At 39.6% G+C, this 27,020-nt stretch overlaps 3 protein-coding genes across 4 annotated transcripts in view; 1 reads left to right on the top strand and 2 right to left on the bottom strand.

Annotated features, from left to right (window-relative positions):
• The window catches only part of LOC137256362 (leupaxin-like), a 298,728-nt gene that overhangs the window by 86,557 nt on the left and 185,151 nt on the right, over positions 1-27,020 (top strand). The gene's annotated exons all lie outside the window — the stretch shown is intronic.
• Positions 442-10,679, bottom strand: LOC137258701 (alpha-(1,3)-fucosyltransferase C-like). The gene is made up of 3 exons (XM_067796395.1): positions 10,529-10,679; positions 6,530-6,642; positions 442-2,018 (listed from the first exon to the last, which is right to left on the bottom strand). Exons 1-3 carry the CDS (start codon positions 10,677-10,679, stop codon positions 750-752), a joined length of 1,533 nt encoding a protein of 510 aa, XP_067652496.1. The 3' UTR covers positions 442-749.
• LOC137284985 (glycoprotein 3-alpha-L-fucosyltransferase A-like) lies at positions 11,472-26,304 on the bottom strand. 2 transcript variants are annotated; one of them, XM_067817082.1, is made up of 2 exons: positions 26,207-26,269; positions 11,472-15,476 (listed from the first exon to the last, which is right to left on the bottom strand). In XM_067817082.1, exons 1-2 carry the CDS (start codon positions 26,228-26,230, stop codon positions 14,202-14,204), a joined length of 1,299 nt encoding a protein of 432 aa, XP_067673183.1. In that variant the 5' UTR covers positions 26,231-26,269; the 3' UTR covers positions 11,472-14,201. The 2 variants fall into 2 exon arrangements, with proteins under 2 accessions (XP_067673183.1, XP_067673192.1); XM_067817091.1 differs by lacking the exon at positions 11,472-15,476 and adding an exon at positions 16,946-19,194 and having other exon boundaries at positions 26,207-26,304.

Raw genomic sequence — 27,020 nt, 5'->3', positions numbered from 1 at the left:
TTCTAGGTGTAACCAGAAATGCTCAAGCAACTGCCGTCCTTCCTGCCATATTGTATAATATCCCTCCGGACATTTGTTTGCTGAGCTAGTATCATGAGCAATCATCCATTGCTATCATGCAGGTGATATTTGAGTTAGAAATGGGCTTAAAGAGTCTGATAAGGATAATGGTTCTTGGCCCAGATCTAAAAAGAAGCTGGGGTCAAAACGGGTTATAGGGTCAGGGCAGAGAAGGAAAGGATCCCTTCAAATGGCTTGTAACTAAGTAGCTCCCCACACTGGTCAATGACGATAATGACAATTAAATCAGCAGATAATATCAAACTGTTTTGGAATGCACCATCTTGAATTCAACCAGTTAGCGTCCCTACCTGCAGTCAAAAGACGTTCTCAATAGCATTTCTGCTCTTGCCACAGTTGATTGTACTAGTTACAAGACCAAGAATAAAAGTAATGTTTAATTTTCTCTACAAAGAGAACAATCCATAACAAACAAAAGACATCAGCACCTGAGATAGAGATATTTGAGAGAGTATGTCCAATAGACGACACCCGGTATAAAACCATAGCTTATCCAACACCCGTAACAACCACAATGAAACGAAATTAAAGTTCCAACGATATGACACAATAATACACTTGACCCATGTCAAAATTGTGAAATGCCTCGGACATCGTTTTTCTTTTGTTACTGATATGCCAAAGTTGTCTCACCCAAGTTCGTTTTTATGATCACTGAATGCAAACATCTAGATGTCCTTTGGTTCGAAGCAAATTCCCTCTGTCCACCATCTGTAAATGTTTGAATATGTCTTTCTCACCAACGGCTCATTTACCTTAGCACACAGGTCACATATCCAAGGAATACCCTTCAGGAAGTTCCCACCTTGTTTGTACTTGGCCATGTTCCTGAGGATTTTAATATAGCCAGGTACGTCTTTCTGCAAAGCCTTCAGATGTTCTGCCAAAGCTTTGGGACTGGGGAAGTCTGCTGTGTTGACGTACAAGTCTGGGGGGAACAGAGCACGGTAATCTGCACCCCCTCGAACCACTGGGACGACGTTCTTGCCAAATGTATTGAAAAACTTTTCCGTGACGTAATCCTTACATAGTGAGTTTTCAAAAGACAAATAAAACCAATATTTACTCCACAGCTTGTCACATTCTTGTCCGTTACATTTCAAATTGCCACACTGACCATAAATATCAACATCTATGTACTTCTTCAGCTTCGCAACGTACTCCTTCCGTTTACTCTGGGTCTCACAGTGACTGACAAACCACAGCACAGATCTGGTCTTCTTGAGGATGATTTCAGTGTAGTTAGCTTTGTCGATGAAGTCTTCCTTCAGGATGAGCCTGGAGTACGTGGAAGGAGAATCGGAGTCCAGTCTAAAGGTAAATGTCCAGTTGAATCTTCCAATCCAGTCTGCCCGTTGGATGGGCCTTGGGTTCACGAACTGGTAAATTGTCTCTGCTGTATAGAAAGCCCAGAACTGATCAGGATTGTTATTGGGAACATCAGAGTCCTTGAGTAGATCAACGTGGACCAAGACAACATCAGCTCCTGGAACATTACTTCTGTTGAGGGACATCACACAGTCACTGACTTCACACTGGGAGAAATCGGTGTATGCCTCACCAACCATCCACGTAGGTGTATTATACCACGCAAATTTCTTTAACGGCCGTTTTTGAACAAGTGTTTTCTTTGCAGGTTCCTTGATCGGCTTGTAGACGAGTTTCCTGACTTTCTCAACAACCAGGGCATAATTCGGTATTCGCCATACAGATTCATAATGAGTTTTGAATAATTCTGATTCATCTTTCACCCCTCCTGGCAACACTACCCTTGGCCTGGGCGTTGGAGTGTCTTTAGGTGTAAGACACGGTTCGACCCGTTTCTGGACGATGGGGTCTTTGAATGCTTCTCGCAGCAGTCGAATAACCACTACAGACACACAGACTACCACAACAAAACGTACAACCGTCGCGGGTCTTACAGTAGGAAGTAGGATCTGAAATGGAGAACATAATAAAAATTCATTCCAGGATGGTGGATCAATACTAGAGCAACATCACATCTGGGAGTAAATTTACCTTATGTTCTTTTATGAGGCCGTTAACATTTACATATTATGTCATGAACTATTTGAATAGCGATAACTGATTACTTTTACAATACTTTCGGCAGAAAACAAATCGAGTTTTATAAGAATTATGACAACAAAATGATTTTTTAACATACTATAAGAACCCAACTTCCAATCTATACTAACTAGAGTATCTATCTATCTATCTATCTATCTATCTATCTATCTATCTATCTATCTGTCTGTCTATCTGTCTGTCTGTCTTTCTGTCTTTCTATCTATCTATCTATCTATCTATCTATCTGTCTGTCTTTCTATCTATCTGTCTGTCTAAAGTTTAAAGTCTATCTGTCACAAGAGACTAGACAGAACTAATGAAGTAGTCTATATAGTTTTAACTGGTACGTTAAAGGAACTGTGAAGATGCGGGTTAGATCTCGAAGTTCTCGAAGCAGACATCACACTAAGATGTTTGAAAAGCGCCCATAACCGCTGTCGTGTCATATATAAAAGTATGAAACAGAAGAATGTGTAAAGAATAAAGTGTATCTATTACTACATACACCGACTGAGCAGGAATAACGTGCAAGGCAATACGCTTCTAAAATACATAGTGAAGCATGTATTTCAGCAGAAATAACGTGCAAGGCAAGGTGTCACTTTAAAACATGATGAAGCAGAAGAAAGTGAAAACGTTCCGTTCTTTCCAATATCCCATTATATGTTAAAACAGAAATAGCATGCAAGCTGACATGTCTCCATGATACAATGATGATGAAGAAGAACATGAATATGGTACGCCTTTGTAATAGCTCATTCTGTGTTTCAGCAGAAAGACGCGCAAGAGAATAGGACCCTTTCATACAATGATGAAGAAGAAGACGGGGTACGCCTTTGTAATAGCTCATTCTGTGTTTCAGCAGAAAGACGCGCAAGAGAATAGGACCCTTTCATACAATGATGAAGAAGAACAAAATGAAAGTAGTACGTCTTTGTGAAACTCCGTTATGTGTTTCAGCAGAGAAAAGTGCAAGGCAAGGCAATACTAGGTTCTATGATGAAGCAAAAGAAAGTAAAATAGTACGTCTTTGTAAAGCCATAATCTGTGTTTAAGCAGAAGACCGTGTAAGGCAAGGCCACATGTCTATAATACAATGATGAAGCAGAAGAAAGTTCAAATAGCACGTCTTCGTAATACCTCTTCCTGTGTATCAGCAGAAAAAAACATGCAAAGCAATATGTCACTATAACACTATGATGAAGCCGAAGAAAGTGAAAATAGTCCCTCCTTTATATTACTCCATTCTGTGTTTCAAGGTAAGGCAATATATCTATGATGCAATTATGAAGCAGAAGAAAGTGAAAATAGAAAATCTTTCTAATACCCCATTCTGTGTTTCAGCAGAACTAACGTGCAAGGCAATATGTCTCTATAATACTATACATATGGAAATTAATTAAGCAACACCAAATTCAAAGACACATAAAAACTTAACAAAGTTTAACGAAGTAATTTTGATGATTGATTATTCAATTTTGATGTATTGACATACAGCATGAGCTTTTCATGGGTTGATATGACGCGCGTGAAGCTTGCACAGCGCACGTGCATTGCTTTAACCTCAACTTTCGAAAAATGCACTTTTTCCCTGGGGTGTTTACAAGCGCAGGTTGTCGATTGCATTCGGTTTTTCATTCATTTCAATGTCATGGCACGTAGGAAATTATCAGAGGCCACTCGTTGGCAAATAATCGGCATGAGGAATGCTGGTATGTCTCTAAGACAAATCGGGACTCAAATCGGACGACATCATTCCATAATTTCAAAACTTTTGAAAAAATACCGGGCCACTAATGAAGTTAAAGACCTGCCTAGACCAGGAAGACCCAGGAAGACCACAGTCCGGGAGGACAGAGCTTTACTGAGACTTGTACGGCGCAGGTCCTTCGACTCGAGCTCTCGGTTGAGACAGGAGTGGCTTCCAGGGAGACCCATCTCGAACAGGACTGTTCGGAATCGTCTGAAAGCTGCAGGATACCGGGCAAGGAGGCCAATCAAGCGACCCAGACTGTCTCCAGCCCATAAGGCAGCCCGACTGGCCTGGTGTAATGACCGTTTGCACTGGAACATTGCCTCTTGGAGGAAGGTCCATTTCTCAGATGAGAGCCGGTTCTTGCTGCACATGGTGGACGGTCGTACTCGGGTCTGGAGGCAGAGGAACACAGCAATGGCTCCACGGAACATCCAGGAGACTGTGGCCTTTGGGGGAGGTTCCGTTATGGTATGGGGGTGCATTTCCATGAACTGCAAGTTGGATATCATTACCATCCGTGGCAACCTTAACGGTGTTCGTTACCAACAGGAGGTTCTTGACAGGGCTGTGGTACCTCATTTTGAGAACCATCCTCTGGCAACGAGACCCATATTTATGGACGACAATGCTAGACCTCACAGGGCGCATGCTGTAAATGATTTTTTGCGGCAAAATGCAATTGACAGAATTCCATGGCCTGCCATGAGCCCTGACCTCAACCCCATTGAACATTTGTGGGACTTTATTGGCCGTCGTGTGAGGCAGAGAGACCCACCAGTCCATAATCTCAACGAATTGACGGCTGCCCTGCATGAGGAGTGGAACAGGATCCCCCAGAATCAGATCCGGAGACTCATCCAAGGAATGAGGAGGCGTCTGGAATCGGTGGTGCGTGCGCAGGGAGGACACACTAGATATTGATGAAAGTCGGTGTGCAGACTCTCAGATGACTGTTCTTTCTTTCCATGTGACATTTGTGTTAATACACCTGACAACAACGTCTGTGGATGAATAGTAAATTGTGTCCATTTTTTCATGAATTTAAGACAGTTTTAAGAATTTGGATTTCGTTGCAATAAAGCAAAGTCTTGATACTTTTTCCCTTTAAGTTGTTTGTCAGAGATCGTCTGTTGAATAAAAAAGTGTCAAACTATATCAACCCGGCATATTTTGATTGTCAGAACACTTCAAAGTTGCTCCAATAGAAAAAATTGGGGTGTTGCTTGATTAATTTCCAGGTGTATATGATAATGCAGAAGAAAGAGAAAATAGTACGTCTTTCTAGTGTCTGTGTTTCAGCTGAGGTAACCTGCTTCCGTGTCTGAGAAGGAAAGAAAACATGCAAAACATAACATCTATAGTCCACCCCGTGTTTAAGCAGAAAAGAACACACAAGACGTGATTCTATGAGCAGGGAAACATGCATAGGATAACTTTTATAAACTACTCTACTCCGACATTACTTCACTGTGATACTTGGCTCCGTGTTTCCACAGAGAGAACGTGTCAGACACTACTTCTCCATAATACCTGGTTTCCGTGTTTCAGCAGATATAATGTGCAAGACATTACATCTCCATAATACCTGGTTTCCGTGTTTCAGCAGATATAATGTGAAAGACATTACATCTCCATCATACCTGGTTTCCGAGTTTCAGCAGATATAATGTGCAAGACATTACATCTCCATAATACCTGGTTTCCGTGTTTCAGCAGATATAATGTGCAAGACATTACATCTCCATAATACCTGGTTTCCGAGTTTCAGCAGATATAATGTGCAAGACATTACATCTCCATAATACCTGGTTTCCGTGTTTCAGCAGATATAATGTGAAAGACATTACATCTCCATCATACCTGGTTTCCGAGTTTCAGCAGATATAATGTGAAAGACATTATGTCTGTATAAGCATATTACCTTTGTATATAAAGCGTGCATTAGAAAATGAACCGAAGTATGATCAGTCTTGTTCTACCGAGTTTTCAGATATTCTGCCAGAGCTTTGGGACAGTCTGCTGTGTGGATTTTCCAGTCTGGGAAACAGATTAGGGTAATCTGCACCCCGTCGAACCACTGGGATGATGTTCATGTCAAGTGTTTAAATACTTTTCCGTTATTTAGAGCAATCAGAATAATGAGCGTAAGAGGGGATTGAGTGTAAGCAGCATAAATAGACTCATCAATGTGGCCAATAGAGCAGACATGATTAATTAAGAGAAATACTTGGCTTAATCTGTAATTATATTTCTAAACTATCCAGAGTAATTATACTGCTAAGATATATCAGAGTGACCGAAACAGAGTAATAGGGAAAATTAAAGAAACAAAATTCGAATTTGGCGAAACAGTGTGCAGATATTCATGGACTGTGGAGATATTCATGGACCGCCGAGAATGGTTATGTTTGATGTGTAACGGGGTTCACACAAAGGAAGGGTGAGAACAAAAAGGCTAACATATCATGGCTATATCGCTAGTGAACGAGTTGGAAGAGCATCATCACGTATTATTTTTTTTGTATAATTATTATTATTTTTTTTTGCATATGTAATACCAGCACCAGTCAAGACATCAGAAGGAAGGGGGTCAGTTATCTACATGGCAGTCGTTTCCTGAACCATATCAGTTTCCTTACGGCCTAGCCCTCCCTGCAGTGCTAAGGCTCTTAATGAAGCAAATCCTGATCTGCCCAGGTTCAGGTTGTCAATCTCGGATGTGATTTTAGATAGGTCTGTTTGTTACAATAGAAATGACATATTCAGAGACTAAGCCGGAGCCAAAGGTACCCTAGCTGCATGTGGCAGCTATATTGATAATCAGTTTTACTGTATTGCACAGAAAATTAAGTCCATTAGTTAAATAGGAGACCTTGAACACATACCTCTGTAACATTACCACAAAGTATCTAAAGTCTTCAAAGGCACTTAGAAGATAGTGTAGTAATACGAGACAGATCTTATGGATAACAACGTCTTGATTTATTTTTCACACTATTTCTGGGCCACTTCTTGCCCCTTGGTCAGTTAGATGATTTGTCAAGTCCACTGAAAAATTCTTCATTGTCGTTGATACCCCAAATGATTACAAACTAGTGTTGATATCGCCCCACTATTAAGTTCATAACCAGAACATATGATATAGTCTTACAAATATAGATCTGCTTGTTTATGAAGTTAAAACAGAAACAGAAACGCCAAGATCTCAAACACAGCACATGTAATGTCAGTACTTAATGTCACATGATCCGTGGTCATTGTATCAGTACAACCTGTCAGCGTAGTAAAACTGCAGACAATGTAGGTAAATACACCTACCAATGCGTTCTTTGGAATTAAACATCACATACATGATATTATCATCATGATATTTATGTATATGTTGTTGGTACGTACAACTGCTGATATGATCTTTGGGATAAAACAGCATATATTATCATCATGACATTTATGCCTATGTTGTTGGTAGGTATAACTGAAACTGAGGTTCGTTTCTCGGTGATGACATGAAAGAAAGAACTATTAATGCCTCGCTATTAGTAAATTATTAAAGTTCAAATGCTTAATATCCAATTGACACAACACCTTTTGATATAATGGCATTGTATTATACATGCTTCCAAATCCCTTCTAATGTTGTGGACGGACAACACTATGCCATTGAAAGGTAGTGTCGATCAAGAGAGGTAACTAATTTCTTTAATTATAATGTTTAATTTTTTTACTTTTTACACCTTCAAGTATTTTATACGTTTATGCAACTTTCCAAGGACTAGATTGACTTTAAACATGAAAAATACGTAATGCCTAAATAATACAAGAATACTGAAACATTTCACAAATGTGAAATGTAAAAATACCCATTTATTTATATTTTTATTGGCTCACGTGATTACATGTAGTGTCATGTACAAAGCAGAGGTACATATCGATGGATGATGTACAGATATTATTTCACCATTGTGATAACAGACATATACAGATTGATATAGGTGATACATGACAGATACATAGATACATTCACATTTATCCAAGTACTGCGAAGAGAGGGACCCATTTATGATTGAAATGTTCATTCTTATAATTTATTTGACGTAAATGCTTCTCGACAAAGAATATTTCTTTCAGGGTTTTTGTAGATGAAGTTATGTTAGGATGTATATTCTTAATACTACATGTGTAAATGTGTGTTCTGGCTGCAATGATGATGTGGTTTAGTAATATATTTCGGTGTACAGTACCAAACCAAACCATATGGTTTTTTTAAGTGAAATGGAAGAGGGAATGAATTGTTAAGCCAAATTTGTAATTTTCTCCAAAAAGTTTGTGTCACTTGGCATTCCCAGTACACCTCATTTAGATCTTTGCAGAAAAAGCATATGTTACTATCAACTTTCTTCATTTTAATCAATTCTCTTTTAGTATAAATAGCACCTTGTAGAAATCCTTATTGAAAATCTATAAGTTCTGTGTCTTGCAATCCTTTTCTGTATCCAGTAAATATGTTTTTTTTCCAGTCAAACTCTGTTTCCAGGAATAACAGCTGCCCCTTTTTACAAACATTTTGTTATACATCATTGGAAATAAGTTTATCATAACATCCTTTAGATGTTTTTATGAGACAAATCTGGCAATGGTTAATATTTAAATCCCTGACTGGTGTTAAATGACACTGGTTTAGAGTGTTTTTCCAAGAGTCTGGAAATATATGTAATAAATATCTATAATCTAAACAAGTACCTTGGATACCATATATTTCTTTTAAAGATTCCAATGACAATAATCCATTTTCATCACAGAGATCCCTAATATTATAATCCCTTTATCTGCCCAGTTCTTTGTATAGTTTAATGAATTTTTGAAATTGTGATTAAACCATAATGGTTGTGATAGAATTTCATTGATGTTATTTGGGTCAATATAATGGTTTTGGTGAAATAGTTGCCATGCTGTCAGTACATCATGCCAAAAGGGTTTTCAATCTTAATGTGGGCATCAGAATGTGCTCCTAAATTCAATATGTCTTTGAAAGGTATGATGCATGGATTTTCCTTCACAACTTTTCCGAACTATCCTTGTAATGTAGATACTTTCAAAGCGTTTAAATTGTTTTGACATTGATCATTCTCAAACCTACTTCTTCATAGTTAATTTTCATTATGTTCCTCTTTATTTTGTCATTCTTATCGTTCCAAACAAATTTTTAAAAAAAAACATTTTTTCGACTGAAGTAATATAATCTGCTGGTGGGTTGGGCAGGGAATTGAAAATATGAACCAATTTGGAGATTGCTAGAGTTCACAAGATGTTGTTTAATGTATTTATCCATCCTATCAGTTTGGGGCCAAATTCAAATTAACGTAAGACTAGATTGATAAAATCTTTTGAAACAGAATCGAACGCTTTTTCAAAATCAATAAGGATTAGCAAACCAGGGATTCTGTTTCTTTGTTTAAAACATAATACCATATAACAATCTTGTATTTTCACTAATATTTCTCCCTAGTATAAAACCAGTTTGGTTAACGTGAATGAGTTTGTCTGGAGTAGGTGTTGATCTGTGTGCTATATAGGAGCTGATAATTTTGTAAATGGCATTAAGTAAAGTGATTGGTCTCCAGTTTTTAAGTAATGTACTATCTTTATTGGGTTTTGGAATACAGGTATTAACACCTCTTTTCCAATTCGCAGACATTTCATGTTCTGGTTTGTGTCGTTTTTATAGACAAATCAATTCTGAAAATTGATTGTCCAGGTGCGAGTTTGTCAAAAACGTTTAATGATTCATTATCATTGTTTTAAATATTAATGTCAATTCATCTTCGATTAAAACATATTTGATGACAGATTATGTAACTCAAACAGTATTTATACGAAAATAGTTGTAAAATATATAAACCAGGTCATGTCTTAATTTGGATAAACCATTTGTCCATATTCTAATAGTTCCATACTAAAAAAGCGATCTCTTTGTACCTTTCCTTGCATAATTATGACGTGAAATAATTACATAATCACAAGACGAAAAGTCTATTTCCTACATGAATATTCAATGAATATTCAGGTGTTGTGAAATTTTCATTTACGCTAAATTGATGCCAGACAGGTGCGCGTGTTGCTCACAATAAGATATGTAGTAAAACCGTCTAATTGTGATATATTCAGGACACTATTTCAGACTGTGGTGAAACCATTCATTTTTTGTTTTGTCTAAAAAGTGACGAATTCTAACAGAGACGCCGAGACCTTTTACACACTGAGTGGAAATTAGGTTAGATATATACTAATCAGCTAACCAGTGTCCTCCTTTTCCGACGTCACAAAATGCACAAAACATGCCATGACGTCAACTAAAATGTCGCATTATTTTCAGTTATTTCATTACATTTGAAAATGTGGCTGTTATTCCGTTAATAATGATGCAGAATTACTCAAAATACATCTACACAAACAGGAGAATATGGGATTAATAATAATAATTCGCATTTCGAGTTCATCAAAGCGGGAGGGGAGACAGTCAAGTCAGAGTCGATTCCACTCGACCTTGTCATAAACTTTGACCAGACCGGAGTCAAAATTGTGCCTGTCAGGCTGGACGTTAACACAGGGTGCTGTGAATACTCTCGATTTTCTCTCTGAAGAATTTTGTGAAGTTCTCAGCAGCTTCTTGAGGAGATTGGTCCTCAGGTAGGTTGGTATCAAAGGACTTGTTACACAATTTGGAGGCGATTCGGTGTAGCTGTTTAGAGTTGGCCTCGGCATCAAGCACCATGGTGTTAAGGTACTCAGCCTTATAGCCCGTCTCATGGAATGATTTTCTTTGTTCCGCTGTGAGACATACATCTGGCGGTGTATTTCCAGGCCTGTCCTTTTTTCCATTGCTTTTCAAGCATTCTCCTTTCTGACTTAATATCGTCTGTGTACCATGGCGAACTTGGTTTCACAGATATAATCTTGGTTCTAAGAGGGGCGTGTTTGTCTAGAAGCTCTGATAAGACCCTGTTGTATAGATCTGCTAGTTCGATGACAGTCTCCGGTTTCGCCTCATAGAGTGGACAGTACCGAATATCCTTTTTAGTTTGTCGATATCCGTTTTGCGGGAATCTAAGAACTAAATTATAGGTCGGACAGGGCCATCCAAATCACTGTTACCTGCTTTCTTTTGTAGTACATTGGCATCTTTTCTTGCAAATTGTGAAACTACCAAAAGGTATCCTCTCACATTGGGGAACTTTGTGTTGGAATAGTTTGGTTCATTGTGAACAAAAGGAAAATATACTGTCCGTATCCACAGCAGATTCTGTCCATGTGATTACTGAACTAATGTAAAGCATGGCGGAGTTATGCCCCATTATCTTTATACAAGAATGACCTCTCTGTCGACGTTTTACGTCATAGAAGAAAATCGATGTATCACATTTATCGTTGGTCATTTTTGAATTTGTGTGTATGACGTTATGCATTAGCACATAAATCCATTTCATATACACTAATAAATGTCGTTCAGATATCAAACTGTATTTTCTTTGCTCACACTTTCCGTAAAGATGACAAATTAATAAAATCGTAGCAGATTTTTTATTGGTGCACGATAAAACAACGGATAAATTTACTGTTTTTTAACGCACACAAACGTTTTGGACAACATTTTTGCAGTGTCTATTTCTCAAACCCCCGAGGATAGGAAATTAGATATCCTACATTTCTGTGCAGTTTGATAGCCGTGCGCAGATCCAGGACCACGCGAGCTCAATTCTCGCACAACGTTCACTTTTCAAATGTGCGCCTGAAAAAACCCTCGGCATCCAGGGGGTAAAGGGCGGGAACTGTATCTGATAGTACTGAAAGCGGAATACCTATCCAGAAACACCCTGAGTGGAGAAAAAGCGTAGAACGGTTGTTATCTAAGGTTAAAAACATCGTACGAAACTCGTCTAAAAGTGCTTACACATCCATCGAAATAATATAACAACATCCGGTAGTCCCGGGGTGAATGAAGTCGCTATAAATAGATTACCACGTGTATTTGTTTACAAACATTAGATGCAAAGCAGGGACGGAAACGTTTTGGTGAGAATGGCTCAAAGAAAGGTTTTCGTTGCCAGATCGTCAAATGTAAAAACACTTGCCTCAAAGGAAACTTTTCACTGGATTTTTAAAGTGATTAATTTTACAAAATGATATGCGTAAATTGGCACCAAACCGATTTTCCAGAAAGTGTGCTTTTAAAAGAAGAAATTAGACTTCATTTTAAAGAACTCATATCGTTGCGTTGAGGTGTACAGGCATTTCATGGAAGGAAGTACAAACGTGTTTCAGAAAAAAAATTCTGTCAATGGTTCAATCCATGGCAAGATAAAGTTGAAAAAGATATTCAAAATCACTGGAAGCATGCTTGATGCTAAAAGGTCTGGCAGGCCCAAAAATACTTTCAGCAGAGATGAAAGTTTCATATGAAGATTGTGAACGTGATCTTTGTACGGGATCAAACTAGAAGAACATTAGGTCTGAAAGTAAGTCACATGACCGTCTCACGTCGACAGCGTGCATTCGGCCTGAAACGTTATGCCCCATGCAGAAACACAGGAACCCGATATCGCACTGTAGGTTAAACAGACCATAGATATACACTCATGTCATATATATTAATAGAGTAAAGGAGCAGTAGCTGCCATATTGGATTGTCGTGCAGACATCGACTCGTTCCGATTTCAAGCTGAAATGTACGCTAAGAATTCGGTGACATTCAAAACTATGCACACGTACCTCTCAATTATACATGTCCCCACACATCGTGCCTGATTTGCACGACATAACACCTATTCAATTAACTTTAATACGTCCTCAAACTCGAAAATCAAACCAAAACACCTCTGGGGTGAATGTTATCCCGCACTCGTAGCCTCTCGCTTGATCGCTGAACCGAAGTATTTAGAGTATCGGTAAACAAGACGGCATGGTTTGAGAGCGAAAAGTTTTGGATGAGCTATGAATTTAACACCCGATCAGGTTTCAACAAAAAAAACAACCAAAAACGATTTTTAAATTTCGCCCCAATGTAATGAATTTGTTCTGGAAAAAATTACTTACGTTCAGCGGACCAATGAGATTGCTTGAAAGGCTGCGAGTGCGGGATAACGTTCACCCCAGAGGGTCAAGGACCCACCCCAAGTTCACGTTTGTGGCCGTTATCAGCCAGTGGTGTGGAAATGTTTTAAAAAGTGCCTTGAACTTTGAATTCTGACCGCTATCAGACTCACATCACCGACGACATTAAGGAACACTGCGAATGTCTTGCTTTTTTTTAAAAAAAATATGTTTTTCAACTGACAAGACTCCAGTCCATTTTTTCAAGTGTACGAGAACATTTCTCTCCTTAAATGGCCTGGAATGTCATTGGATATGTGTCCGATTGATATGTGTCCGGATATGTGTCCGATTGAGTCCCCGTGAGATATTGTTAGAAAAAGAATCGCACGTGAAATGCCTACGTCAAGTGAACATCTTTGGGAATTGGCCAAGAAACATTGGTATTCTGTCACAAGGGAAAACCGAGACCATCTCTACAAGTCTATGCCAAAAACCAACAACAGTCATTAAGGTCAAAGGTGAAAACACCCTTCACTAACTGCATACTCAATATTTTGCGGTTGAAGGTCGTTAAACATGCTAATTCTTTAATGACACGTGTTAGGATTGTCGGTTACAACATTCCCAAGGTTGACTTTGGTTCGTGAGCTGTATTGTTGGTACGTACATGTCAGCTTACAAGTAATCAAGATGTTTCTAACCATAAAAAACTGCTGCAGACAGCTGCTATTGTATCAGCTTGAATAACCCAAAACAAGACATTATATAATCTCAAACACACACCACAATCGAAATACAGTTGGAACCCAGTATCACGAACACTCTTCATATTGTCTGATCCAAACACTCTTCATATTGTCTGACTCAGACACTCTTCATATTGTCTGACTCAAACACTCTTCATATTGTCTGATCCGAACACTCTTCATATTGTCGGACTCAAACATTCTTCGCATTGTTTGATTCGAACACTCTTCATATCGTTTTACCATATATTCTCGTACGTGTCCATTCAAATACTCTCATCAGATGACACGTCCAAATGCTCTAGTCATCTGAATTCATCCACGTTATAGATGTGACATACACACCTCTACTTTAGAAACTATCTGTTCACGTTGGTATACGGAAAACAAGCACCTCGTTAGCATGCCCTGACATTACCATTGCGTGGAAGATAGGAAGTACAAGACAAGTGTGGACCCTAGTAGTCCCTGGGGTCGTAACATATCCCGTCAGTCCACCACTGGTAAATGTTCCTGTAAGTCTTCCTCACCAGCGGTTGATGCAGCTTAGCACACATGTCACATATCCATGGGATACCTTTCAGGAAGTTCCCACCTTGTTTGTACTTGGCCATGTTCCTGAGGATTTTAGCATAGCCAGGTACGTCTTTCTGCAAAGCCTTCAGATGTTCTGCCAGAGCTTTGGGACTGGGGAAGTCTGCTGTGTTGACGTACAAGTCTGGGGGGAACAGAGCACGGTAATCTGCACCCCCTCGAACCACTGGGACGACGTTCTTGCCAAATGTTTTATAATACTTTTCCGTGACGTAATCCTTACACATTGAGTTTTCAAAAGACAAATAAAACCAATATTTACTCCACAGTTTGTCACATTCGTGTCCTTTACACTTCAGATTGCCACAGTGACCATAAATATCAACATCTATGTACTTCTTCAGTTCCTCAACGTACTCCTTCCGTTTACTCTGGGTTTTACAGTGACTGACAAACCACAGCACAGATCTGGTCTTTTTCAGGACGATGTCAGTGTAGTTAGCATTGTCGACGAAGTCTTCCTTCAGGATGAGCCTGGAGTATGTTGAGACGACGTCCGAGTCCAGTCGGAAGCTTAACGTCCAGTTGAATCTTCCAACCCAGTCCGCCCGTTTGATGGCTCTAGGGTTGTAGAACTGGTAAATCGTCTCTGCTGAGTAGAACACCCATATCTGGTCTGGGTTGTTATTGGGGACGTCAGAGTCCTCGAGGAGGTCGATGTGGACCAAGACAACATCAGCAGCTGGAACATCACTTCTGTTGAGGGACACAACACAATTGCTGACCGCACATCCCGAAAAATCCATGTATTCTTTCACGTTCATCCAAGTTGGTCTATTTAGCCATGCGAGTTTCTTCAAGGGCCGCTTTTGAACTGATGTTATCTTCATGGGCTCGATGATCGGCTTGTAGACTACTTTCCTCACTTTCTCAACGACCAGTGCATGATTGGGTATCCCCCATTCAGATTCATATGCAACTCTGAATAGCTCGGATTCATTCTTCACACGCCCTGGTAACACCTCCCTTGGTTTTATTGTTGATGCTGTAGGAGTGCGACCTGTTACGTTTCTTTTATCTGTAATAGTATCTTTTGATTGACCCACTAGAAGCACAACCAAAAGACCAACAGTGAGGAGAAGGGTCAAGCGCACTGCAGCACCAGGTCCGAGTACACGACATGGGTGTGCAAGCTGTGTCTGAAATGTAAAGCAGTCCGAGTCAGGAGACGGAAACTGAGTCAGTGAAGGAATTGTTTGGAAGCACAATAAGGATTGTGGGGAGGATGAGTTGGTGAGAAAGTGAGTCGAAGAGTGAGTTGGTGGATGGTGAGAAGCTAGCTGAGTGAGTCGGTGGATGGTGAGTAGCTACTTGAGTGTGTTGGTGGATGGTGAGTAGCTACTTGAGTGATTTGTTGGATGGTGAGTAGCTAGTTGAGGAAGTTGTTGGATGGTGAGTAGCTAATTCTGTGTGATGGCGCATGGTTGAGTGTGTTAGTTGATGGTGATTAGCTTGTTGAGCGAGTTGTTTAGATGGTGAGTAGCTAGTTGAGCGAGTTGTTGGATGGTGAGTAGCTAGTTCAGTGTGTTGGTGGATGGTTGAGAGTGTTAGTGGATGGTGATTAGCTTGTTGAGGCAGTTAGTGGATGGTGAGTAGCTAGTTCAGTGTGTTGTTGGATGGTGAGTAGCTAGTTGAGTGAGTTGGTGGATGGTGAATAGCTAATTGAGTATGTTGGTGGATTGATGTTGAACAGGAGAGGAAACATACTTATTATTTTGTAACTGCACAAACCATTAAGTCTATGTGTCACAGTTATAATTCAGGAATGTAGTTGTACGTGTAAATAACATAAAACAACAAGACCATTCATTTTCAGTCTTCACAAGAAATCTCTGCTGAAAGAATAGTCGTTCAGGTGATTCCGACCATATTTTGGCACGAGTTTATGAGTTTACTCAACAGTAACGACACAATTTGTTCCTGAAGAACTGTTTCTCCGGTTCCACGGGTTCTTTTGTCACAAACACATGTAAAGGCAAGTCGATGTTCACTTAAAAATTGGGACACGTGTGAAACAAATCTGACACATTTAGCTAACGCAATGTTAGCATCTAGCTATCTGTTGCTAATACAGTAAATGTGTTAAACGTGCTTGCTGTTAGTGTTGAAAGACCTCTTTCACTACATCTTAAACCATGTCATAGTATCAATAGACAAGTGTTGATAAGATATGGGTTTTTTTTGCAAATAATTATGTGTTTCATGAAGTCGAGGTCCACAACTTGAGAGTATGATCAGGAAAAAGGACGAGTGTGTGGTAGTATTCAGTTTTCAGTATTGTACATTTCAACTTCACATAGAAGACCCCAAAACGAGCTCTTATCATACCTTTTATAAAGCTGGTTTTTAATCATAGTTATATTCGCTCAACAAAAGAAACATATCCATGGAAACTGAACTTCATCGACTGCATCTCCAGAAGAGGAGAACTTTATTTGATGAGGAATATACCTTTAGAGACCTGGAGTGTTAAAACTCTAAATAACAAATCGAGATCAACATTGAACATATGTTCAAGTACGTGGAGACTTATTACAAATTCTGCCACAAAGTGTAAAGGATATCATTGTGTCTTGCTCCAGTAACACACAAAACAACTAACTAAAAATCGATTACTGAGAATCTTTTATTAACACTTGATAGTTGTTGATCATGACGCGAATATATGTTACTCATTTCACCGCAATACATCACCTGGTACCAAGAAGGTGGTTAACACCTTACTACTGAATATTCTAAATTGCCTACTTTACTAAGGGCTAAGTACATCTAACGTACGCACCTGATAGGTTAAAATAGTTAAAGGAGCTAGAGGCTTGGGAAGACATGCAGTAACTGCAACTTCGATTTTATCCAATAAATGATATGGACACGAGACTGATTATCTGCCAAATCAATAGCCAAAACGTGGCAATATTCCATTCACATTACACGATAGTCAAATATATCTTGTTCACAGTACTCAATGGTTTATCAATACTCTGTTTACAACACATGATAGTCTGTGCTGTTCTCAGTAGCCAATCCTGTATGCAGTATCCGTAAATTCAACATTTTTCTGTCCACAACGCACGCTCTTCTAACGATATCCTGTATACAGTACCAATAAATTGAACAATTTTTCTGTTCTATCCACATCCTGTTTAAAGTACCCGTAAATTTAACAAATTGGTCATATAGTTTGATACTAGTAATTGTTTTCGTGAAAGAATAATGTATGTGAATATACAATAATGATATTTGGACTATTTTGGTTTTCATAAGGTTTGATATTCGGGATGTTTTTGCTTGTTTGTTTGCTTTTGGGGTGGGGGTGGGGGTGTGAGGGAGGGGGTGTGGGGATGGTTGTAAAAGAAACAAATATAATGCTCCAATTGCTATTTGAATATTTATGATTTAGGAGTCTTAGTTTGATATTTCCAGACATATTGTAAGCCAGTTTTTGACAAGGCAGGTAATAATATTGTAACCTTATGTATATCTTCAAAAATATTTGTTACTAACTCATTCATATTCCACGCCAAATTAGACAAACACACACAAATATAGTCCTGTGATCACGGACAACTGATCAAGTGATTCTTGGAAAAAGCACACTTTGTTCTAAAAGTCTTTGGGTTCAAAGCAGACGCCTTCGGTCAACCATCTGTGGATATCAAAGTAGTTCTTTCTCACCAAAGGTTGGTGCAACTTGGCGCAAGTGTCACAAATCCACGGAATGCCCTTCAGGAAGTTCCCACCTTGTTTGTACTTGGCCATGTTCCTGAGGATTTTAGTATAGCCAGGTACGTCTTTCTGCAAAGCCTTCAGATGTTCTGCCAGAGGTTTGGGACTGGGGAAGTCTGCTGTGTTGACGTACAAGTCTGGGGGGAACAGAGTACGGTAATCTGCACCCCCTCGAACCACTGGGACGATGTTCTTGCCAAATGTATTGAAAAACTTTTCCGTGACGTAATCCTTACACATTGAGTTTTCAAATGACAAATAAAACCAATATTTACTCCACAGTTTGTCACATTCTTGTCCTTTACATGTCAGATTGCCACAGTGACCATAAATATCAACATCTATGTACTTCTTCAGTTCCTCAACGTACTCCTTCCGTTTACTCTGGGTCTCACAGTGACTGACAAACCACAGCACAGACCTCGTTTTCTTGAGGACGATGTCAGTGTAGTTAGCATTGTCGACGAAGTCTTCTTTCAGGATGAGCCTGGAGTATGTTGAGACGATGTCCGAGTCTAGCCTGTAGGTCATTGTCCAGTTGAATCTACTGATCCAGTCCTTCCGTTTATAGCTTCTCGGGTTGTAGAACTGTTGGATCGTTTCTGCTGTGTAGAACACCCAGATCTGATCAGGGTTATGTGTCGGAGTCTCAGCGTCAGGGATAGCGTTCCCTTCCACCAGGACCAAGTCAGCAGCATCAACGTCGCTCCTGTTGAAGGAGATGACACAGTCACTGACAACGCACTGAGAAAAATCTGTGTACGGCTCCACCTTCATCCATCCAGGGGTGTTAAGCCAGGCGAGTTTCTTCAACGGCAACTTTTGAACAGACTTCTTCTTGGAGGACACGTTGACGGGCTTGTAGACGATATTTTGAGCCTTCTCAACAACCAGTGCGTAATGTGGTATGACATAGACAGGCTGGGATTCTTCTCTGACCAACAATGTATCTGACTGTAACACATCACGTCGAGACATAATACGCGAAGAGTCAGTGTCTTTGGTGTTTCTATCAACAATAAAAGTAACGTAAAATGTTCCAATTACGTAAGTCCCTAGTAAGCATATCGTCAAGGTCAGGATCAGGCCGAGTATTGGTAAACGTCCTGGCTGTGGGTTTACGCTCGATGTCTGAAATACAAAAGTATTTCAATTACCTAGTGTCTTTTAAACTTCCTTGAAATATATGTTCACGATAACCTCACAATTGCAAAATCCACCCTGCTTGTAGCAGATATTTCTTATGAATATGAAAAGTGTTTTGTGGCGTTTATGTATTTGATCCATTCTTGAGTACCTTTTGTTCAGTATTGTTTTGAGTGTTTCCATTCTATTTTGCGTAACTTACACCTGAGGTGGGGATAAGGGTGATATTACGTACAAACTAGCTACACCATCACCAATGACAATAATAAACATGCGAAGGAGGCAGACTTGGTCATGACAAAAATACGTGTTCTAAGGACACCTCCACACTTGTCTTTGACAAAATACGCATGATAAAGGAACACCACACTTGTTTTTGACAAAAGGGTAACTTTACACCACGAATAGACATGCTTAAAAAACATCACACTTGTATATGACACGAATGTGCATGCTAAAGGACAATGCACCTGTCTATTACCGGAATACATTTGGTAAGGACAATTCACACTAGCCTATTAATACGCATGCTAAAGAAAAATAGCGCTTGTATATTACACGAATATGCATGCTAAGAAAAAAATCACAGTTGTCCATAAAACGAATATACATGCTAAAGGAAAATCACACTTGTCTAATTTACGAATACGCAGGCTAAGGAAAAATAACACCTGTATATCACACGAATACGCATGCTAGCGAAAATCCACACGAAAATACACATGTGAAGGACAACATCACACTTGTCTTTTACACGAATACACAGGTGAAGGACAACATCACACTTGTCTTTTACACGAATACACATGTGAAGGACAACATCACACGTTTCGTTTACACGAGTAAACAGGCTAAGCAAAAAACACACTTTTCTATGTCAATAATACGCTCGTTAAGGACAAGCACATCTGTGGTAGGAATACGCGTGGAAAGAAAAACGCCACACCTCTCTATGCTAAGAATACCTATGTTAAGGACAAGCACATATCTGTCTGTGATATAAATATGCATGGTTAGGACAGCATTACACCTGTCTGTGAAATGAATACGCATGGTAAGAGCATCACACCTGTCTATTCTAAGAATATGCATATTAAAGACAAGTGTATACCTATCTACGATGTGAATATGTATGGTAAAGATAGCATCACACCTGACTATAATAAGAATACGCATGGTTAGGACAACAGCTCACCTGTCTATGATAAGGTTAGGACAACAGCTCACCTGTCTGTGATAAGAATACGCATGATAACGACAATGCCACATCTGTCTGTCGACACGAAAACGTCTTTCTTCCACATAAAGGTTGGACTTAGCGGCGCCACTTCTCTAACGAAGCTTTAGGAGGTGCGGACAAAGTGATGTATGAATACGTCAGCTTTGATCCTGGTGATCTCAAGTTAACCAGATTGTTCATTCAAGTATCGTGTAGTATATAGCATACGACACAAGAATGTATGAGGAAAGCAAACGTCTTCTGCGAAAACAAATAAGCAGAGTTGATTATCACCACAAATACTGTCGTTCAGGAGGACCAATGACGGGATTATCTACTTCGCTGGCTGGTAGACAGTGTAGATTCCCATACACATACGCATGGAATAGACAAGTCTCCCTGGAACACATGTGCCCACTGACACCCATAATCTCCACAGCATCCAGTGTTGTCTTCATTATGCTTCATGTTCTGGGATACCACTAGCTGAGTCTGGAACATTCTCTGTAGCACTGAGACTACTGATGCCCTAAGGCATGGATCCTTTGTCTTTTACTAAGCGGTAACTCAATTTAAACCCCTATTCGTACTGAAGGGATTTCATTTTTTTATTTCGAAATTTAGGTCGATTAATGACATTTCAGGAAACCTATGTTTTACATACAACATCGTACAGTTGTGATGTTAACTAAACCAAGTACTCATGATATAGTCAGACGTTTGTAATCGACTCGAGATTTCTTATGGATGTTGAATGGGTTTTCTCGCTTCTGTTTATCAGAGGATTTGAACATAGAAGAACACAAATCAAGTCACTTTCCCTTTATACAACGCTATGATTCTCTTTGGAAGAATGATTTGACTGATGTCCAAGTGTCTTTTTGTCTAGATATTGTCATCATATACAGACACAGTTGTGTCGAACTTTCGGACGTCTAGTAAACATTTGGTTCCTTTGTATGCTATCCTTAGTCATCATCGGTTGTATCGAAGCTCGGATAACATGAAGCGTTTAACTAGGGCCCTTCGACTTCGACAGCGTTGTCTGACTATATAAATGTATGTTAACCGTTTTAGTAAACGGTTCGTCAAATCAGACACCAAAGGACATAGCGGTTATAACATAGATCATCCCTCAGAATGAACCTGCTCGAGGGTACTTTTGTATTTTCCATTCCCGTGTTATAATGAACGTTTTCATCGGCTTCAGGCCCGCATGTTACATTTGAGTCACAGAATCAATCGTGTTTCGTCAGGCGTGTTGCAGCTTGCTATCGTATACCTCAATGCTTAGATCCTGTGTGATGTATGAAATATTCATCTGGGTGTTGAGTCCATCCGTCGATTTGTTCACTCGAGCTTTTCTGAAATTGATGTGATTGATCTGTATGTCTTTCTTCCGCGCAATATGACGCAAGTTAAACGGTGAGGTTCCTTTTCAGATCAATACCACATCTACAATCACATCACTAACTGCATGTAATACATTCAGATTCATGTGTAAACACAACAAGAAAATGGGTACAAAATTACGAGAAACAAATTCCTATACCGTCCAGAAAATGTCATCCTCTCTTGATGTGAAACACCCGTGAAAGAAGTGCGGGTGTGTTTAGTTTTTACACCCCTTTTAGCAATATTCCAGTAATACTACAGCAGGGGACACCTGAAATGGGTTTTATGCTTTGTACCCATGTGGAGAATCGAACTCGGGCACTCGGTATGACGAGAGGGCGCTTTAACCACTAGGGTAGCCCATCATCTGAACCCAAGAAAAACAGAAAAAAAAACAGTTATGCATTTTGAATGGACTCTGCTGTATTTGGTTAGATAATACCTGTCATCTATTTCAACAAATGTATTAAAGACTATCTGAATCTAATGGAGTTACTTTGAACAGTCCGATCACCTGTATCAGGTACGGTTTTAAGTTATGTCTCATTTCAGAGTCGCCATAGAGAATGTTTCGGGAGATTAAAGCATAATACCTTTCTCCTTTACACAGCTGATACAGATGTACAGCTTGCTGAAATGGCACGTGAGAAAGAGTTGAAAAACAAACAAGCGGCAACTATATTGCATTACCGGTTAAACACATCCAATACATTTACAAGGCACTTGACGTTGATTGATGTCCAAAACGAATGACCAGCATGTATTCAGGGTCCGCCCAGAAAAGTGCCAGATACCAGTGACGGTGTGAGTGAATGAGTATGTCTTTACGCCGCCTTTAGAAATATGCCAGCATTATGACGACGGGGGACACCAGAAATGGGCTTCACAGGTTGCACCCAGGTCGGCAATCGAACGTGACGAGCAAACGCATTAACTCCATCGCCCCAAATGTCAAACCGCTGAATGTGCGCATCTTCGGTAAGGCTCCTGTGTCAATGACAGGATACAAATGAATTTTTAGTTTTAGCATTAAGACATATGTTGAACAGAAAAACGAATATGTGCAACACACAAAACTGCGCGATCTACAACATGTTCACCAGCAAAATGTACGCAAGTGACAAAATAATTCTAAGCGCAACTGTCATCAAATCCAGAATCAGGCGCCGCCAAACGTCGAAAGGTATTTTTCAGGTGTGTAACCATCAATAATTTGCACATTCTGTTTGTTTTGGTTTGTTTCTATTTAATATACGCGTTTATTTAAATCTATATATTTTATTAATATTATGAAGTGGCTGCAAATACCTCAGGTAAATAAACGACTCGTGGACATTATTTATTACACAGTAACATGACACACTGTATATCTGTAATCAATGTGAGATTTGCGTAAAAACATTGCATTGAACAATTACATTTGAACAGTAACTCTGCGGTACTAGGCTCACATTTGCTTAAGTCGAGTTTAAAAGCTGTCAATCATTCTGGTATCGACGTGATATGCAACGTATGGTTCGTTCGTGGGAAAAAAATTCTTCATCCAAAAGTGCGCCGTCAGGTAAAGATCAAGTCATCCCCTCTCCAATTCAGTTTCAGACTGTATTCAACAAACGGCAACTGAAACGACACACACACACACACACACACACACACACACACACACACACACACACACACACACACACACACACACACACACACACACACACACACACACACACACACACACACACACACACACACACACGAAGTGTTTGAAACATTTATGGGAATGTCATGCCTGACCTCCGTAGAACTTCATATCTGATGGTTTGGTTTGGTACGCTGTTTACCTCCCCATTCAGCAGTGTTACACCTGACCAATATAGTCTGGACCAGAAAATCCAGTGATCAACATTTTGAGCATCGACGTGTTTGGGACACGATGACCCGATCCCATCACTCGCCTCTTAAAACTCAAAACATGATCAGGGCGTTGTTTCCTGAGAAACAATGGACGTCAAGAAAATCTCCTGTAGCGCCTGTGCCTCGGTCAGTGATATGTATGGAGATGTTATGAAACCTATACTGATGAGGCAACTAGATCAAAGAACGTCAGAGGGTTGGACTGAGAAGAAATTGAAACCAACAAGGTTAACGTGTGTACATTCAGTGAGACACGTATGTAGCCACAGTACGCGGACGACCTTCACACACACTCTAGTCAGGGTAAATAGGATTCCGTCTGAAAACCACAGCATCTGGCAGCAATCTGACACCAAGCTTTACAAGAGAGTATATATATCTAAGACAGTTCCATGTTCAAAATGACAGGCATGAAATATATTCGACACTCTTAAACAAAATTACTGTTAACTTTGATCACGTTGCAGTTCAATAAATGCCCGACTCTTACTTTGATCTCAGCGCTGTAATAAAACCTATGTAAAAGTTCATGCATTTCAGTTCAGCAGGAACATGAAACATGTTCTCCATCGCTACCACTCTCAGCTTCCTATAGTTTTTTAAACAAACTTTTTCACTGATTAAAATATGTTCTTTCGAGTCTTTCTTCTACTGATATATCTCTGTTCATCGACAGTGAGTGGATTGTTGATAGACATTAACTAAATGTAAATTTAATTGCTCGGGGTCATTCATTAATAGCCCCTTTATTCTTTGTTTGACTGAACCTTTTCACTGATTAAAATATATTCTTCGGTTGCTTTCTTCTTCTTGTTTATAGAGATTATATTTGAGTAACGACCATACCGTTTTGGTTGGTGTTATTCAGAAACTGTCACGTGGTGAACAAAGCAATTTGCCCTACGATTGTCGACAGCTGGGTCTTTCCTTTCCCAAGGTTAACCTTATCTTTCATTCTTTAACATTGCACTAAGGATATCTTACGGTCATCTTAGTGCTTGTGGAGGCACTAGTACAGAATAAAACAACATGTTTGATGTTACGTAGTGAAGTGGTCATTGACTGCAAATTGAGGCTTGGTTGAATACTGCACAATAAGGGTTGGTTGAAGACTATGCAATGAGGGTTGGTTGAAGACTGTGCAATGAGGGTTGGTTGAGGACTGAACAATGAGGTTTGGTTGAAGACTGCGCACTGAGGGATGGTTGAAGACTGCAGTGGGGGTTGGTTGAAGACTGTACAATGGGGGTTGGTGGAAGACTGAGGTTTGTTGAATAGTAAAGTCGTCAGAAAGTACTTCACGGTCTGTAAACCGTGAAGCTGTATCCGTTTTGAAAAAAGTAACTACAGAAGTCAAAATGATGATTGCTGTTATCAGTAAGCATCCCGAGTTTCAACTTCGTCCTCCAAGGCATATACTTTGATACCATCTTCCTCGTTCTCCAGCGAGACGATTCACTTCAGGTTTCATTTATCTCAAGATGAAACGGCTATCTTCGTTCTGTCGCAAATAGGCAGTTAACATGCACAGCAACGGGTGACACCGAACTTCCTCCAAACCAAGATCCAGACCGGAATGATTAACTTCTAACGTATGTTTCACTGTTCAGGAAAAAATTGTCATGCGTTAATTTCCTTTATACCACGATGACTGAAACCAGAACGAGCCACCAGCTGGCATTATTAATATTTAAAAATTTTGAAGGTTCTTAAGAATGTGTCGTGTCGAGATCAAGAAACGTGATAGTTCCAAGAAGGAAAGAAAGACAGCTCTTCCCAGCCATGGTTGCCGAATGTCGACAGATTTGTCCACATTTACAATATCGCATGATAGATAAAACTGATTAACCATCGGCTTCTATACATTGTTTATGACAATAGATCGATGGGATTGACTACAATTGTTCACGGTTCAGACATTCCTCCAGCCATTGTTAAGAGTACTTTATGTTCCGATCTATCACTGTTGTAGACTTGTATTTACTTTCTTCAGCAATCGATTGCAGTATTTTCATTCATTGTCACCATTATATATATATTTTATTAATCACGTGTGTCTCAGTAACATGAGGTATGAGAGTACGTTTCAAGGACATATGGCGTGTCTCCTGAAGAAGAGACGTGTTTGTCTCGTGGACACTGGACACGAGTGTACATGGCACTTGGAGCATAATATTATGTGTCTAAACATACACAGACATGTCTAACTATGTGTCAAGAAACGGAAGTTGAATGGTCATGGTAAAAAGTTATTACATATTCCAACGATCGTCCCAACACAGATATTCAGAGACACAAGTCCTGAAACGTCTGTGTCATCCTGATCCCAAGTTGCCATGTTGGCAAATTCTCAAACTTCTGATTCAGAACAGACTAACCTGAAAAAACACTTGATAAATGTCATTATGCATATTTACATGGCATGTTAGTACCATGAATCTATTCCAACTCCTGTCCGTGAATAAAAGCTCTTACCTTAAGCTTGCGAAGTCCTGCCATCGTGATCGCTACCGGCCTGGCTGAGGATCACCGCTTAATACAGGTATTGACATATCGCTGGTGACACACTCTCTGGTTGGTTGTCCGGCTGTCATTGAATTTTGATGCATGATATATTTAACTATATCACACGCCTTCCTATGGTATATTAACCATTACTACGTGAAGCAATGTGTTTCGTGTAATGTAGAACGTAAATGCCTCTATCTAGTTCCATGTGTATAAAATAACACATGAGCCGGATACATGACAAGCAGGATCAACGCTTCAGAAACGATAGGAACGTCGCAATTGCTTCTGAATAATTCCAAGTTTTTGTTTAATGAAATACCCGTAAACTCCTCTTGAATTCAGTTGTGTCGGACTGACCGTAGTGGCTAGATACAAATGATTTTGACCACCAAATTCTGTAGGAACCGGAAAAGAATTCATCACTTGTATGGCATACAACAATCTAACAATTTGTCTGTCTGTCTCTCTGTCTGTTGGTGCGTGCATGCACGAGTGCATTTGTGCGTTGTTTTCTTGCGTGTTTGTGCGTTTGGATGAATGGATGTACTTAGTGCATGTATGTATGCCCGCGTGTGCCTGCCTGCGTGTGTATTTTCGTGTTTGTGTGTGTATCTGTGTTTAGGTATAAGTGAGTGTGTATGCAGAACAATTGTCAGACAAACTAATCATCTGTGTTTAAATAAGACCAAATGCGCGACAGTTTCGATTACAGATTAAGACACGGCGACAGTTGCAAGCTGAGTCATCACTGCCCGTGTCAGTCCGTGTAACACTGGGA

Source organism: Haliotis asinina, chromosome 1 (genome assembly GCF_037392515.1).
Source record: "Haliotis asinina isolate JCU_RB_2024 chromosome 1, JCU_Hal_asi_v2, whole genome shotgun sequence".
Lineage (NCBI taxonomy): Eukaryota > Metazoa > Mollusca > Gastropoda > Lepetellida > Haliotidae > Haliotis > Haliotis asinina.
This window is presented reverse-complemented; position numbering and strand designations above follow the sequence as displayed.